General features: G+C 37.2%; 1 protein-coding gene and 1 long non-coding RNA gene across 6 annotated transcripts in view; one reads left to right on the top strand and one right to left on the bottom strand.

Moving 5' to 3' along the window:
• The window catches only part of PATJ (PATJ crumbs cell polarity complex component), a 762,329-nt gene that overhangs the window by 618,004 nt on the left and 128,927 nt on the right, over positions 1–15,398 (bottom strand). For 4 of the 5 annotated variants that reach the window (XR_014794340.1, XM_084876078.1, XM_084876077.1 and 1 more), the window contains 2 exons: positions 12,076–12,186; positions 5,344–5,421 (listed from right to left, as the gene is read on the bottom strand). Coding sequence is in view for 4 of the 5 variants with exons in the window: in XM_084876078.1 (XP_084732204.1) it covers positions 5,344–5,421; positions 12,076–12,186 (189 nt within the window). In the remaining variant the exon portion in view is untranslated. The remainder of the gene's footprint in view (positions 1–5,343; positions 5,422–12,075; positions 12,187–15,398) is intronic. The other variant, XM_084876076.1, reaches the window with a different exon arrangement.
• The window catches only part of LOC311618492, a 700,613-nt gene that overhangs the window by 113,921 nt on the left and 571,294 nt on the right, over positions 1–15,398 (top strand). The gene's annotated exons all lie outside the window — the stretch shown is intronic.

Raw genomic sequence — 15,398 nt, forward strand, 5'->3', positions numbered from 1 at the left:
ACCCTTCCTTAGAATCTTATGTGGAATTTTCCTCAATCAAATAATTACTTCATGTCCCCCAAAGTAATTAAATTAGTAACCAGTTTATTCATCTATGTGTTTATTATCTGTGACCCACAGACCAATCCCTCAACTGTTTCCTTTCAGATGTTACATCCTGATTACTTCACAGTAACTAGCAAACTTTAAGTTTCCAATATACGATTGATGAATACTCAGAATCAACATATAAATTCACAAACTTCCAGCAATAACACAGACTAAATATTCTGAGATACCCTTCTGAACCTTATAAAAATGACAAATAGGGTTTCAAAATGTGCTTTTGAAACATGTGACCAAGAACAGAAATCTCCATAAATACTAAAGGGCATGGCCTGAAGCCTGTGGTTTTCTTTTGTGTGTGTGTTTTATGTAAATTTTTTTGTTACTCCTCACTAGAGGACGTGTGTGTGTGTGTGTGTGTGTGTGTGTGTGTGTGTACACAAATGAGATTGATTTCAGAAAGGAAGGGAGAGGGGGAGAGTGTTAGAAACATCAATGACAAGAGAGAATCATTGATTGACTGCTTCCTGCACGCCCCACACTGAGGATTGAGCCTGCAACCCAGGCATGTGTCCTGACTTGGAATCAAACCATGACAGGTTCATAGGTTGATGCTCAACCACTGAGCAATGACGGCCAGGCTCTTTTATTTTGTTTTGAGGAGTCTGTTTTAAAAGTTGTTTTCATAGGTCAATAATGCTTTATTTTTTTTTTCTTTAAAAAAAAACATACTGGGGTGACACTGGCTAACAAAATTATACAAGTTTCAAGATCATAATTCTACAACACATCATCTGTACACTGTATTGTATGTTCACCACTCCAAGTCAAGTCTCAGTTCACGACCACTTATTTCCACTACACCCTCTTCCACCTCCCTCCACTTCACATGGGCAATCACACTTGATGGTCCATGAGTATCTCTGTTTTGAGGAGTCTTTATTTTATCAACGGTCAACGAGTATGCATTGTGTGCCTATTAGGTGTCAGGCAATGTTCTGAGCAATGGGGACTATTACGAAACAGAAGAGATCCCTATTCTCATAGAGCTTACTAGTATGTTCCAGCTCCTCTCAGATGACATGTTTGTGGGTCTTCATGCCTTGTCCCAAAATGCTTTAAAGCAGCAGTCTCTGAATTTCATATTGTTTGCTTTGCCCCACGAGAATGCAATCTCCTGGAGGGCAGGAGGTTGTTTGTCTTTAAAAGTTTTATTATGGTATATTGAGATAAAGTAACATAAAAAAGTCTGTACACATTTCAAAGTGTTCAATTTGAATCAGTTACCAATCAAGATAACGTACATTACCATCACCCTCAAAACTTTCCTCCTGTCTCTCTTTAATCCCTCCTTCAGCCCTCTTCCCCTGGCTTCACGTCCTCCTGAACTACTGAACTCGCTCCAAGTCTCCACTTGAGGTCAAACAATGTGGAAGGAGGAACTAAAGATAAAATCCTCCCACCCCCAATCACTGCAAACAAGGCCCAGAAGGTTGAGAAAGAATTCTGCTGGTAATGACCTGCTATCTGTACATAACTAACACTTCTAAACACTTCCAGAATCTACCTCTTATCTGTGTTTATTAACAATTGCCAAAAACAAACCACAGAATCCTGCACACACAGTATATGCTACTGTTAATCAGAATATAATCATTGTGACTAAGATCTGAACTCAAAGAAGGTGGCCAACCAGGTTAAAACAGACAATTCTAGAGTTTGGAAAGCAACCCCATGTTACTTTTGCTTATCCTTTTGAAGAACCCTTCCCCCAAATTTTCAAGAAGTCTAGATTGGCCCCAGTGTGCATGTCTGCAAATAAAGTTGTCCCAAGTGTTCAATTCAGTTACAGCTCTCCCCACCCTTTTAACAGCGTGAAACCTGCAATAAAGTTAAAAACAAACAAACAAACCAAAATCTGGATCACAGGCCTTCTTAGGAATGATTCCTGGCCTTGGTATTAGTGTGAGATGGAAGGAACAAGAAAAAAGAAAAGCCAGTATTCTTTGAGAATTCCTTACCAGCCCAGATACATCCAGGTGGAGACCTGAATTCAGTCTGTGTGTGGCGCAAAAATTTCCAAGCCAAAATGCCAGGCAAACAAAAAAAGAAAGCTGATATAGTTTCAGTAATATTAGATGAAACACATGTTAAGGCATTACTAAATAATGCCACATCTTAATAACAGGATCAATTCCCTAAGAAGATATAAAATCTTTAAACTTGCAAACACCTAATAAATTAATTTTAAGAAATGTAAAATAAAAAACTAAATAAAAAATAGGCTAATTTTGCCATCAAAATGTGAGATTATTAGGTTATTCTGACCCTCCAAAAATCACTTTGTACATAAAATATCTTAATAACTCAATTAGTTAATTAGACCCAATGACTTTGTTTTTATTTATTTATTTATTTTTTAAAAGGATATGTTTTTTTATTTCAGAGATGAAGGGAAAGGGAGAGACAGAAACATCAGTGATAAGAATCATTGATCAGCTGCTTCTTAACCAGGAATTGATCAGTGACCTCCTGGTTCATAGGCCAATGCTTTACCATTGGGCCACACTGGCTGGGCTGCCCTAATAATTATAAAAACCTATACCTAATGATAATAGCTATTCTTTCAAATCACAAATATATTTTTACAATAACTGATGATGTGCTAGATTATCAAAAAGTCTCAACCAATGTAAGAGAATATCACACAAACCAAAATCTCTAATTACAACTATATATATTAGAAAATAATAACAATAAGTTTTTAAAAAATACTGCAATAGAAATTCAAACATACATTTATAAATAAACTTGTAATAAAGAAATCATGTTGGGAGCTAAAAAAACAACTTAGTACTGAATAAGAGAAATCCAACTTAAAATTTTGAGATGCAGGTAAAAAGGTAGTTAGAAGGAAAATAAATTATTATTTTTAAAAAGAGTGGCTAAAAATTAATAAACTCTAAAAGAGGAAAACAAATGCTAACAAAGAAATAAGGCACGCCGAAATTGATTTGGCTCAGTGCATAGAGCGTCTGCCTGTGGACTGAAAGGTCTGAGGTTCGATTCTGGTCAAGGGCATGTACCTTGGTTGCGGGCACATCCCCAGTAGGGGTGTACAGGAGGCAGCTGATCGATGTTTCTCTCTCATCGATGTTTCTAACTCTCTATACCTCTCCCTTTCTCTCTGTAAAAAATTAATAAAATATATTAAAAATAATTAAGGCAACATAAAGATGAAAACAAAATTAATTAAGCAGACTAAAGATACAACAGAGAAGACTAACATGGTTCAAAAGTTAATTCTTCAAAAAGAGGAATAACTTCAAGATTAATTAAGAAAAAAATGTAAAATAATAACTATACTCAGAAAGACAAACCAATACTATGGAGAGAGCATAGATAATACAAATGAAAAGAATGTCTGAACAACTTTATGCCAACAAATATAAAAAGGTGATATTACATTCCTAGAGAAGAGTCAGTAACCAAAACTGATGCTAACCAAAATAGAGTGTGGACTGTGTTGCCCAGTGGTTGAGCATCCACCTATGAACCAGGAGGTCACAGTTTGATTCCCAGTAGAGCAACATGTCCAGGTTGTGGGCTTGATCCCTAATGTGGGAGAGCAAGAGGCAGGCGATCAATGATTCTCTCTCATCACTGATGTTTCTATATTTCTCTCCCTCTCCCTTCCTCTTTGAAATCAATAAAAAATGTTTAAAAAAATAAAAGAAATAAAAAATCTGAATAGTTCAATAATTATTAAAGAACTGAATCCATATTTTAGATTTTTCCCACATTGAAAACACAGGACCACAATGGCTTTGTAGGCTAGTTTAACCAAACATGTAAGGAATAGATAATTACCATTTCATATAAACTTTCAGAGAACTAAAACAAAGAAAAAGACAAAACCAGAAATAAAATCTATAAAAAGAGTATTAAAATTTGAGATCCTTTTTAAAAATTCTTTAAAATTTGAGATTCTTAATAAAAATACCTCATACATACATAAAGAGCACAAACCTAAAGACACTAGAAAGCTCTATATGCAATATTTAATAAGTTTATCTTTAGGTAGTGGGTTTATGGAAGATTTTAATTTTTTTTTTTTTTTCTTTTTTAGAATTTTCGTTTCCACGGTGTTCTACACTAAATTTTATATTATAAAGAATAAGAAAATATTGTTACAAGATGTCAAATAAATACATAAAAATCAATTTTTTGTATATACTAGGAACAATCAGAAAATACAATTTACAATTTAAAAAGATATAAGGATGTCTAGGAATAAATAAAAAATTACAATACCTTGCTGAAGAAAATTATAAAAATTGAAAGAAAAATTTAATAAGTTCTAAAATGGTATATAAAAGGTAAACCATGTTAATGATTAAGAAAGCTCAATATTATAAGGATGTATCTTCCCAGATTAACCTATAGGTTTGACACAATTCCAACCAAAATCACCCAAGAGCTTTTTGGTGATATTTAACAAGCTAATTCTAAAATCTGTCTGGAAAAGAAAAAGGACATGAATAGATAAAACAGTTCTAAAGAAGAAGAAATATGTAAAGAAAATCGTTCTCTTAGGAGACAAGATTTATTATTAGACTTAATATTTAGGTAGTGCAGCATTTGTGCTGGGAGAGACCAGGAGAAAGCTCAGAAACAGACTGCCCCTGAGAACCTGAAATAGGACAGAGGCTGTCTTGTATATCCATGGATAAAGGAGGGCCTATTTTTAAAGAATTAGTTATCCAATGGAAAAAGAAAAAAAAAAAGAAAGAAAGAAAGAAAGAAAAGAAAATTCATTGCATTTTAGAATAACTCATTTTACTAGAATAGAGGTGGGAAAGCAGGAATGGAAGACTAATTCTGCGGGATGGTCATGAATGTTTTCTCAGTACAGATGACCTTTGACCTGCTCCTTGGAGGATAAAAAAGAAGACCAAAGTGGGAAATGGACTTCCAGGCTGAGAGAACACCAAGGTCAAAGTCTCAAAAACTCTCAGGTGCGCAAGGCATTTTCTGGGAATAAACAGACAACTCGCCCTGATGAGTAGAAAAGAGATAACGATGACAATGGCTGAGGGGTGCTTTAAAACACTTTACATCTATGATACCCTAGGTGTCTGGCCTTCATCCTGGCCAGTTAGGTTCACAGAAAGGAAATATTCTAAACATAGCACTGCTACCCAGGTACTCCTCAAAATAACATTCTAATTAATTGTACTTCAAATAGGCAGCAAGAAATAAAAAACATCTTTTAAAAGCTTGAAAGGTTCAACTTACCTTTTCTTTTTTTTCTTGGGTGCCTTGGTTCTGGTTATTAGCGACTTTGTTGGCCTTGTTATGCACAGTAGGAATGGCCTACCACCAAGAAAAAAGGAGAGGGGAGAAGGAAAACATTTAAATGACACAATCATTACATTTGTTTATGTATTAAAAAAAAAAAAAACAGTTAAAAATCTTAATAAATTCTTTGACTTCATCTATAATATAAAGACATGAGAAGCGCAATTCAAGGCAAACAATACAACTTGAAAAATCTGATAAGCAATATAAACCTTAAATTGTGCGTGTGTGTGTGTGTGTGTGCGCGTGTGTGATCAAGGGGTAAAATAAATCCACAAGCTTGTGTGTATGGAACCAGAAAGTGAGAATAAAGAAGACTAAAAAGAAAGTCATGATACCGACTGCTGTACAAACATCTCATTTTGCAAAATATAGTATAATATAAGAGGTGACCTGAGTTAATTCCTAGAACATAGGATGTATCTTTTATTGGATAGATTTACCTTATTCATCATTGTACCCCAGTTCAAGTATGTTATCTAGCACACTTGTGCACACTCAATAAATATTTCACTATTACTATTAGCATAAAGATGAATTTCAAATCTTGATTTACATAACTGAATAAAAGCCCAATAAGAATTTAGCGTGATTTATCACCATAACTCTGGGGCTCAGAAAGAACCTAATACATATTTGCACTCAATAAATATTTATACATGAATGAAAGAGTGTAATGTCATAGAAATAACTTTAATTCTTTATAGTACCAAGAGCACAGATTACTTTCTATAAAACTACTGAAACACCTTAGGAAAATATAAAAATTTTATTAGTGTTTTTTTAAATTAAGGTTCCTCAAATAGCAAACACAAATAATCTTGGCATAAAAATCTGATGACAGACATAAAAATTTTTTTAAAAAAATAGATCTCCTTTATCACAAATTTAAAGAAACTACCTGTCTAGGGAAGTTTATCTCTAAATGCAATTTATGGTAAATTTTTTTCACTTTTTGTGTGTGTTTGTTTGGTGTGTTTTTCTATTAATCCTCACCCGAGGATATTTCTACAGAAATAAATTAATTTTGGAATGTATAAGAAAGTCTCGATGTTCGGAGGAGATCCAAGATGGCTGCACAGGTAAACACCTAGCCGCAGCCGCACACAACAATTTCAATAAAATACAACTAAAATATAAAATGCACATTACCCAGAACTACAGGTAAGTCGACTGACTGGAAATTCTACAACGAGAAGCAAGGAGAAAACCAGAAGGAAGAGCGGAGGAGCTGTAAAAGCCTAAGGTACGGAGACACGCTGCGCCCGCGGAGAGGACGGAGCCGGAGAGGAGGGAGGCTGAGTGCCCAGCTGGTGTTCCCTAGCAGGAAGGAGATAAAAGTTCCGACTGTGCTGGAACCCAGTTCCAACTGCTCTGAACCCCCAGTTCTAGGCCAGACCCCGGGGACCCAGGCTCAAACAGAGGGAGCTGGGCTATAAGGCGGAACCCCGGGGGAGCAGTGAAAGGAGGTCCCGGAGGCGCGCACATTGCGTGCAGAGAAGGGATGGTTGGCTGTGCCGCGGGATTGCCCAGGGGGGAAGGAGACAGGGGCTCCAGACTGCTCTGAACACCACCTCCAACTCCACTTCCAACTGAACTGAACCCCAATACCGGGCTCATTGGGGGAGAGCATAGACTGTTTGGTAGCAGGCGAAAATCGAGGGCACCTTTCTCTTAGAGGCGCTTGCAACGAGTACTGAAGGACCCTGAGACTCAGGAGCCGCATAGGGCGGGGCTGATGGAAGCCAAAGCTGTAGGCTCCACCTTGAAACCCGGACCCATCAGGGAAGCTACGAAAATGCCGAGACGAAATAGATCACAAACGAAAGAAATGGAGGACAAATGCGACTTGATATAGAGTTCAAATCTATGTTTATAAGGTTTTTCAAGAATTTCCTAGAAAAGATCAATAAGACCTATGAGGATATGAAAAGGGATCAATTAGAATTAATAAGGAATCAACAAGAAATGATAAGGGATCAACAAGAAATAAAGAATACATTGTCTGAAATAAAAAATATTATAGAGTCCTAAAAACAGAATGGAAGATCGCAAAATCAAGTCAAAGATTTGGAACATAAAGAGCCAGAAGACACTCCTTCGCAGAAACTAGAAGGCAAGAGAATCCAGAAAATTGAAGATAATGTAAGAAACCTCTGCAACAACTTCAAGCGAACCAACATCGGAATTATGGGGGTCCCAGAAGATGAGAGAGAGCAAGATATTGTAAACATACTGAAAGAAATAGTGACAGAAAACTTCCCCACCTGGTGAAAGAATTAGACTTACAAGTCCAGGAAGCACACAGAACTCCAAACAAAAGGAATCCAAAGAAGACCACACTAAGACAAATCATAATTAAAATTCCAAGAGCAAAAGACAAAGAGAGAATATTAAAAGCAGCAAGAGCAAAGCAGGTAGTTACCTATAAAGGAGCACCTATACAATTGTCAGCTGATTTCTCAACAGAAACCATGCAGGCCAGACGGGAATGGCAAGAAATATTCAAGGTGATGAATAGTAAGAACCTACAGCCAAAGATAATCTATCCAGCAAAGCTATCACTCAGAATCGAAGGTCAGATAAAGAGCTTCACTAATAAAAAAAAGCTAAAGGAGTTCATCACTACCAAACCAGAATTATGTGAATTGCTGAAGGGGGTTCTTTCGGAAGAGAAAGTAAATAAAGATAAAAATTATGAACAACAAATACGTAACTATCAACAAGTGAATCTAAAAACCAAGGAAATTAAAAAAAAATATGATGAGCAATATTAACTGTTGAATATAATAGAATCAGACGTATGGAAGGGGAGTGAACTGACGATTCTTGGGGAAAAGGGGAGAGGGGGATGTGGGAAGAGACTGAACATAAACTGTGTACCTATGGATGAGGACAATGGGGGTTGGGGAAGGGGCAGAGGGTGGGGTGGGAACCTGGTGGAGGAGAGCAATGAAGGGGGGCGGTAGGAAGGAACATTTGTAATAATATGAACAATAAAAATTTATTTTTTAAAAAAAAGAAAGTCTCAGAAATGTTTCACTTAAGTAAAAAATGAGAGAGATTATACATCACCATAAATTCAGTGCTTCTTATGTGAATAGATGCTGTGCTAATGCTTAATACTTATTTCTCTATTTAATACACAGAATAACCTAAATTAGAGTTCAAAAAATGCTAGATATATTTCTTGTCTTAAAGCATCTTAAAACAAAACAGAACACGTTGCCTCCCTGACAAGTCAAGATATCTGCCCACACTAGACCTACATTCTCCCATGGAAAAACCAGCTTAAGCTGAATGGCAGAGCTCTGGGATGAGACAGAATGTCAGTTGCCATTCATAAGGTTTACACAGTTTTTTGAATAACAGGAAAATATATTTCTGTACACATATGCAAAATGTGGAAGACAGGAGGCTTATTGAGACTACATTTTAAAAAATATGTATTTTTATTGATTTTAGAGAGGGAGAGATAGAAACATCAATGATGGAAGAGAATCATTGATTGGCTGTCTCCTGCCTGCCCCATACTGGGGATCGAGCCTGCATGTGTCCTTGACTGGAATTGAACCCGGGACCCTTCAATCCACAGGACAACGTCTATCCACTGAGCCAACCCAGCTAGGGCAAGAAGACTAAATTTTTAAGAAAAGTAAAAGAGAGCTTATTTCTTGTGAAAGTAAAAAAATATATTTGTATATGATTAATATGTAAAATATATGTCAAAAAATTTAGGCACCATTATGAAATAATAGAATTAGGAAGTACAAATGGACTATAGGGGGAAAATAACAACACAAAATAAATTTAATGTACTGAAGGGATGACCCCAATTTCAAAAAGTTTTCTTTTTCTTTAGATTTTTACCAATTGATTTTTAGAGCAAGAGGAAGGGAGCGGGAGAGAGAAAAACATCAATGTGTGTGCAGATATCCATTGGCTGCCTCCTGCACACTCCCTTGTGGGGACTGAGCACACAACTTGGGCATGTGCCCTGACCGGAAATCAAACCAGCAACCTCTTGCATGGGACAACACCCAATCAACTGAACCACCCAGACAGAGCCAACAGGGTTTGTTTTTTAACATTAAGAAAATACATGATGCCCCTGTGAAATGTAGTTATGTTATTAAGTGGGGAAATAATTACCTCAGCATAAAAACTATCTATACAGGAATGCAGTATAAATCATGGGTTCTGCTCTCAAATAAGCATTTGCTAAGTAAATCTGAATAGATGCACACATTTCTTTCTAGCATGCTGAAAACACATTTGAGAAATTCAGGAGAAAAAGGTTAAATCAAAAAGGCGATATATTGTTGATGCATGTAAACCATCTGTTAAAAGCACAAGTGTAAAAAAAAAAAAAAAAAAAAAACTCAAAGAAAATGAAAGTACAAAGTTGAACACCACACAGTGTTGATGAGATTCCCATGTGACCACGGCACAGTCAGACATTGGGCCTGCCATTAGAAAATGACTTCTTTAGGGGACTTAGAGGGAAAGACTCATAGTGATGTAAACTGGTAAAAAGTGGTAATGCATTTGGCTCTATTTCCTGTTTCTGTGATGATCAATACTATTTGCAACAATGAGTGAGCCAAAGAGAACACCATTTTGTAAAAATGTGAACCTTGATTCCTTTCATTGGTTCATTCAACAGGAATCACTTTGTGCTAAATATATGGAACAAGTCATGGGCACAGTAACTAACACCATCACTTGACCATGCTCCCTTGGCTAGGACCACAGAGGATGCAATGCTTGATGAACCAAATGCACAACATGGCAGACTGTTGTGCTGCCGAGGGGCTAAAACGGGGGGATGAGTGATGAGCATGGCACAGTGCTGAAGAGGTTTTCTTTCTCTTTTTTTGAAGAGTTGAAAGAAATTGCACTGTTTATGTCATCCTGAAGAAAATACCTGAGCTCACCAGCAAAGGCTGGAAAGAAGCCTGGACTTTTAGGGTGGACATTATAACCTATGTGAATGCTTTCAACACTTTTTTTTGGCAGGACATTCACAAGTGCTTCAGAGATGTATAATGCGATGGGCTCATTCTGGTTCAATATGGTTTCTTTGGAAGTATCATTTGGGGAGGAATAATCATGCCAATTTTCCTACTGAACTCAGTTTTCAGAAATAAAAGTGATGGCATAAACTACTTTCTTGATATTATAAAAGTTTAGAAGTAGCCAAAATGGGTTTGGCTCAGTGGATAGAGCGTCGGTCTGCTAACTGAAGGGTCCAGGGTTCGATTCTGGTCAAGGACATGTACCTTGTGTGCGGGCACATTCCCAGTGAGGGGCGTGCAAGAAGCAGCTGATCGATGACTCTCTCTCATCGATGTTTCTAACTCTCTCTCTCTCTCTCTTCCTCTCTGTAAAAAATCAATAAAATATATATATATATTTTAAAAAGTTTAGAAGTAGGTCCCCTTAAAAAAAAATCTTAAATTTCGAATGGTATGAAAATCAGAAGGCTTTATTCAGTTCATCTCTCTCAACAAGTCCCGATGGTGCATAAACACAGTGCTAAGACAAAAGGGACTGAACCATAGCACAACGCGCCAGAGCAGAGCTGCCCTTGTGGGGTGAGGCTGCAGCAGGCAGGTTACAAGTCTGTCAAAATAGCATATTCATAACCCAGCCTTTGGGGCACCTGCTGGTCCAGTTTGTACAATTATTACTTTCTGTATGCCTTGATATATAAAAGGTTGAAAAGCACTGCAATACTATATTTGAATGTAAATTTTAAAAAGTATATGACATTTTCCAGACACTATGTGTTGATCTGCTGCCTTTCATTATAAAGTTAAAAAGAAATAAACATTGTGTCCAGTTACAGGGCTTACAGGTGACATTGCTGCTGCAAACTGCAATATAAAATACTCATCCTGCCACAGACATCTGCGTATCAAGGTGCTAATTCTGTTCCAAAAGAGTGATTTATTATATAGAAAAAAAATGTTATGATTAAATACAGCCATTTTTGGATTTAGAATCCCCAACAGAATTTACAATACATGTTTCCATTTTTTTAAAATATTTTTTTTAAATTGATTTCAGAGAGCAAGGGAGAGGGAGAGAGAGATAGAAACATCAATGATGTTAGAAAAATCATTGATCTGCTGTCTCCTGCATGTCCCACACTGGGGATGGAGTCCACAACTTGGGTATGTGCCCTGACCAGGAATTGAACCATGACCTCCTGGTTCATAGGTTGACACTCAACCACTGAACCATGCCCGCCAGGCAGTGTGTTTGTACACATGCTTTAATAAATATACAGAACATTTGATGGTATCTCTAGAATGTTCTTATACCTGACCCTCTTTATGTTCAATGTATTGTATAAACCAAGTAACTTGCCTCCAAGTTAAGCAAATCTGGTAAACAGGGAATCAAGAAATAAAAAACAGGCCTATTTATTTCCACTGACTGTGACTTCTACCAGTACACACTGGAATGACTCAAATTTAATTAGGATGTCAAAACCGGAGAAAACAATGGAGAAAATGAAATTAATAACTAAATGTTTATGAAACCAAAGCTTTTTCCACCTATTCCAAAACTGAAGTAGGTGGAAAAGTACTTGGAGGCTAAAGCTTGGTGTACAGAGACAGAGAATATTTATAAACTCTTTGAAAACAAATGAAAGCTTACTCTCGGAGTGGTTGACAAGCTCTGGACAACGAACACCACAGGGTTTCCTGCATTCTTAATGGCCTCCACGGCTTCGCTGTGTGAGGCATTCTGCAGATCCACTCCAGACACCTACAACACAGACATCATTCATTTCCATTAGAGAGGCGGTAGATACTGTGGATAGGTTAATTCAAAGTTATTGTGTATTATATAGTTATGAGAGCTGCCACAGTCTAATGAATTAAACCAAAGTCAGGGAAAAAATCAGATTAGCCCATAAAAAGCTTTGCTGTTCTAGAACACATTTACAGAAGTAACATTACCTTCAAGAAAAGTAAACAAGACAAAAATCATAATAACAATAGCCCTGGTTAAATGTAATTACTCAAAATAGTAGCTTAGTCAGTAACAGAACCTTAAGCTTCTAAGCTTATAATGTCACCCCTGTCATCCACACAGTACCTATTTCTGGGGGCGGGGGGGAGGGGGGGAGGGGGGATCTCTCTGGAATCTTCTCTCACTCTGAGAAGAATGATTATTTTAGGCAAATTGTCCATTATCACAATTAAGCAGCTGATTAATTCTGATCATTTCTTAAATTCTATTTGAAAAAAAGAAGCATGAAAACATCTGTAGGTTCCTTCTCCAGGTATATTTTGTGCTCAATACATTTGGGTAAATGTAAATGGATCCTTATACAAATCTCAAAGAACCTAATTTGAGGACAGGCCCGTCATCTCCAAGACATCCTTTATTTAACAAACATATTTAATAGGACCAATTTTTCAAACTGACCATGTAACAAAGCCTTGGTAATTGTTGGGGTAGCTTATGGTCAGTGGATAGTGACAATTTGTGAATATGGCTTTGCCATAAGAGGACCAAAGAAATAGGAATGTTGGTGGAGAGAGAAGTGGGATCAAGACAGGTTTTTGTTTTTAAGATGGGAGCTATGACAGCCATAATGATGCAGTAGAGCGACAAACTGAATGAGAGTGAGAGAAGTGACCACTGTAGAGGCCAATCCTTGGACAGCGAAGAGGGAATGACTTTTGCACAAGTTAGGGAGATTGGCTTTAGAAACACAAATAGTTCACTTGTTGTTACAAATACTGTTAGGATAAAAGATTGGTATGCAGAGGGAGCAAGGGGGGAAATTCCCTTTTGACTGTTTCTATTTTGTCAATGAAATAAGAAACAAGGACCATAGAGCGAGATTAAGGCTGAGGAGGAGGTGCAGCAGGTGTGAAACAGTTACCCAGGGAAATAGGAGAATAAAATAACTGGGGAAATATTACAGGATTGCAGGGCAGAACTAAAGACCCACTTGAGGGAGTGGTCATGAATTTCCACCAGACAGTATGGCAGTTGTTTTCTCTGGCAAGGCAAGAGTCCTGAAATAAGCAGAGTTGCACAAGTTCAGGGAAAGAAAAGAGGGTCAAAGGAGTTGAAAGAGTATGCAAGGGAGTGATTAGGATGATCTATCGCTGAATCTGAGCAGAGTAAGGAGAAAAGGGAGCACCCTAGAAGCTGAGGGACAGAGAAGCCAGGGCCCTCAGGTAGGAGAGAGAAGCCTAGAGTGTTAGAGGGATTTAAAGGCAGGTGAGTCCAAAGAATGGTGAAAGATGGGGGAGAAGAAGAGAGGTGAGGTCAGTGAGGCAGCTGGAGCTACATCATGCAGGTCTAAAGGCTTTTTATTCTATTAGACATCCACTGAAGATTTTAATGCTCTGTAAAAAGTTCTCTTCTCATTTGAGTTGAGTGAGGAAGAATAGGAATAATATTAAATGAATAAAGTACATAGAGAAGACATTTAAAGTGAAGATTAAAAGCTGTCGCAACAGTTTGATGAAGCTTCTTGTAAAGAACCTAATCCCCAAGGCATTCAACAGTGAGAGAAGTAGAGGCACATCTTCCAGTAACAACCAGCCTTTGTTTTCCTTTTCCACAAAGTTAAATGGGAATCACTGAAGTTGGGAAGTTAGGGGGGCAAATGGAAATCTGTCCTATGACAACAGAAAAATATCTGACCAGCAGTGTGTCCATTAACACAGATGAATAGCCATTTCTAAAAGCTACATTATGAAAATTATTTATATGGACCTAAGTCCTTCATACAATTGTTCCAATACAGATAGAAGTGATTATTATGCTTTACTTAAAACAAAACAAAACAAAACAAGCAAGTCATACTTTTCAGGGGAAAAGTAAACAAATGACTATGCTTGACAAGCTATATATTAAAGTGTAACATTTCAAGTCTACAGTGAGTTTGAAGAAGTATAAATTATCAAATCTGAGACAAAACAGTGGATTCTTACTAGCATGTGTAAAAGTGATGATAGACAAGTGAGAGAATACTTTATTTTCAACTGACAGTGGGGAAAGATAAGGGGGGGGGGGAACAAACCAAAACTTTAAAAAAATGAAACAATAAAAATTCCAATTAGCAAACAGAAAAAAAGACATGCACAAACATGTCATGGAAGAGGATATACAGATGGCAATTAGCACATGAAAAGTTCTTAATATTAACCATTAGCCATTAGGGAAACATAAATGAAAATAAGGAGATATCACTAAATACGTATCAGAATGGCTAAAGTGAAAAATAGTGACAACACCAAATGTTGGTGAGGATGCAGAGGAATTATATCACTCAAACACTCTTGGTGGAAATGTGAAATGGTTCAGCCACTCTGGAAAACAAGACTAAAACTGAACATGGCAGACAACCCAGCAATCGCACTCATGGGCATTTATCCTAGAGAAACAAAAACTCATTTTCACTCTGGAACGTGTATACAAATGTTTACAGGAGCTTTATTCGGAATAGCCAAGAACTGGAAACTACCCAAATGTCTTTCAATGGATGAATAGTTAAACAGTAGTATATCCTGGAATACTACTCAGCCATAAAAAGGAATGAACAGTTGATAGTAAACTGAGTAAACTTCAACCAAATTACACTGAGTGAGCAAAAGCCAATTTCAAAAAGAGATATAATGTATGACTTTACTTATGTGACAACTGTGACATAACAGAATTATAGACAGGGAGAAACAGAGGTTGCCAGCAGTTAGGGTTGGGGAGAAGAGTGGCCATAGAGGGGTAGAAAGTAACACAAGGGAGTCCTGTTGTAACAATACAGTTGAGTTTCTCTCCCCACCCCCCCCCCATATATTTATTGATTTTAGAGAGAACGGAGAGGGATTAAAAGATAGAAACATTAATGGTGAGAGAGATTCATTGATCAGCTGCCTCCTGCATGCCCCCTGCTGGGGATTGAGTCTGCAACCTGGGCATGTGCCTTTGACTGGAATTGAATCCAGGACCCTTCA

The sequence above is a fragment of the Pipistrellus hanaki genome (genome assembly GCF_964339955.1).
Source record: "Pipistrellus hanaki genome assembly, chromosome: 2".
NCBI lineage: Eukaryota > Metazoa > Chordata > Mammalia > Chiroptera > Vespertilionidae > Pipistrellus > Pipistrellus hanaki.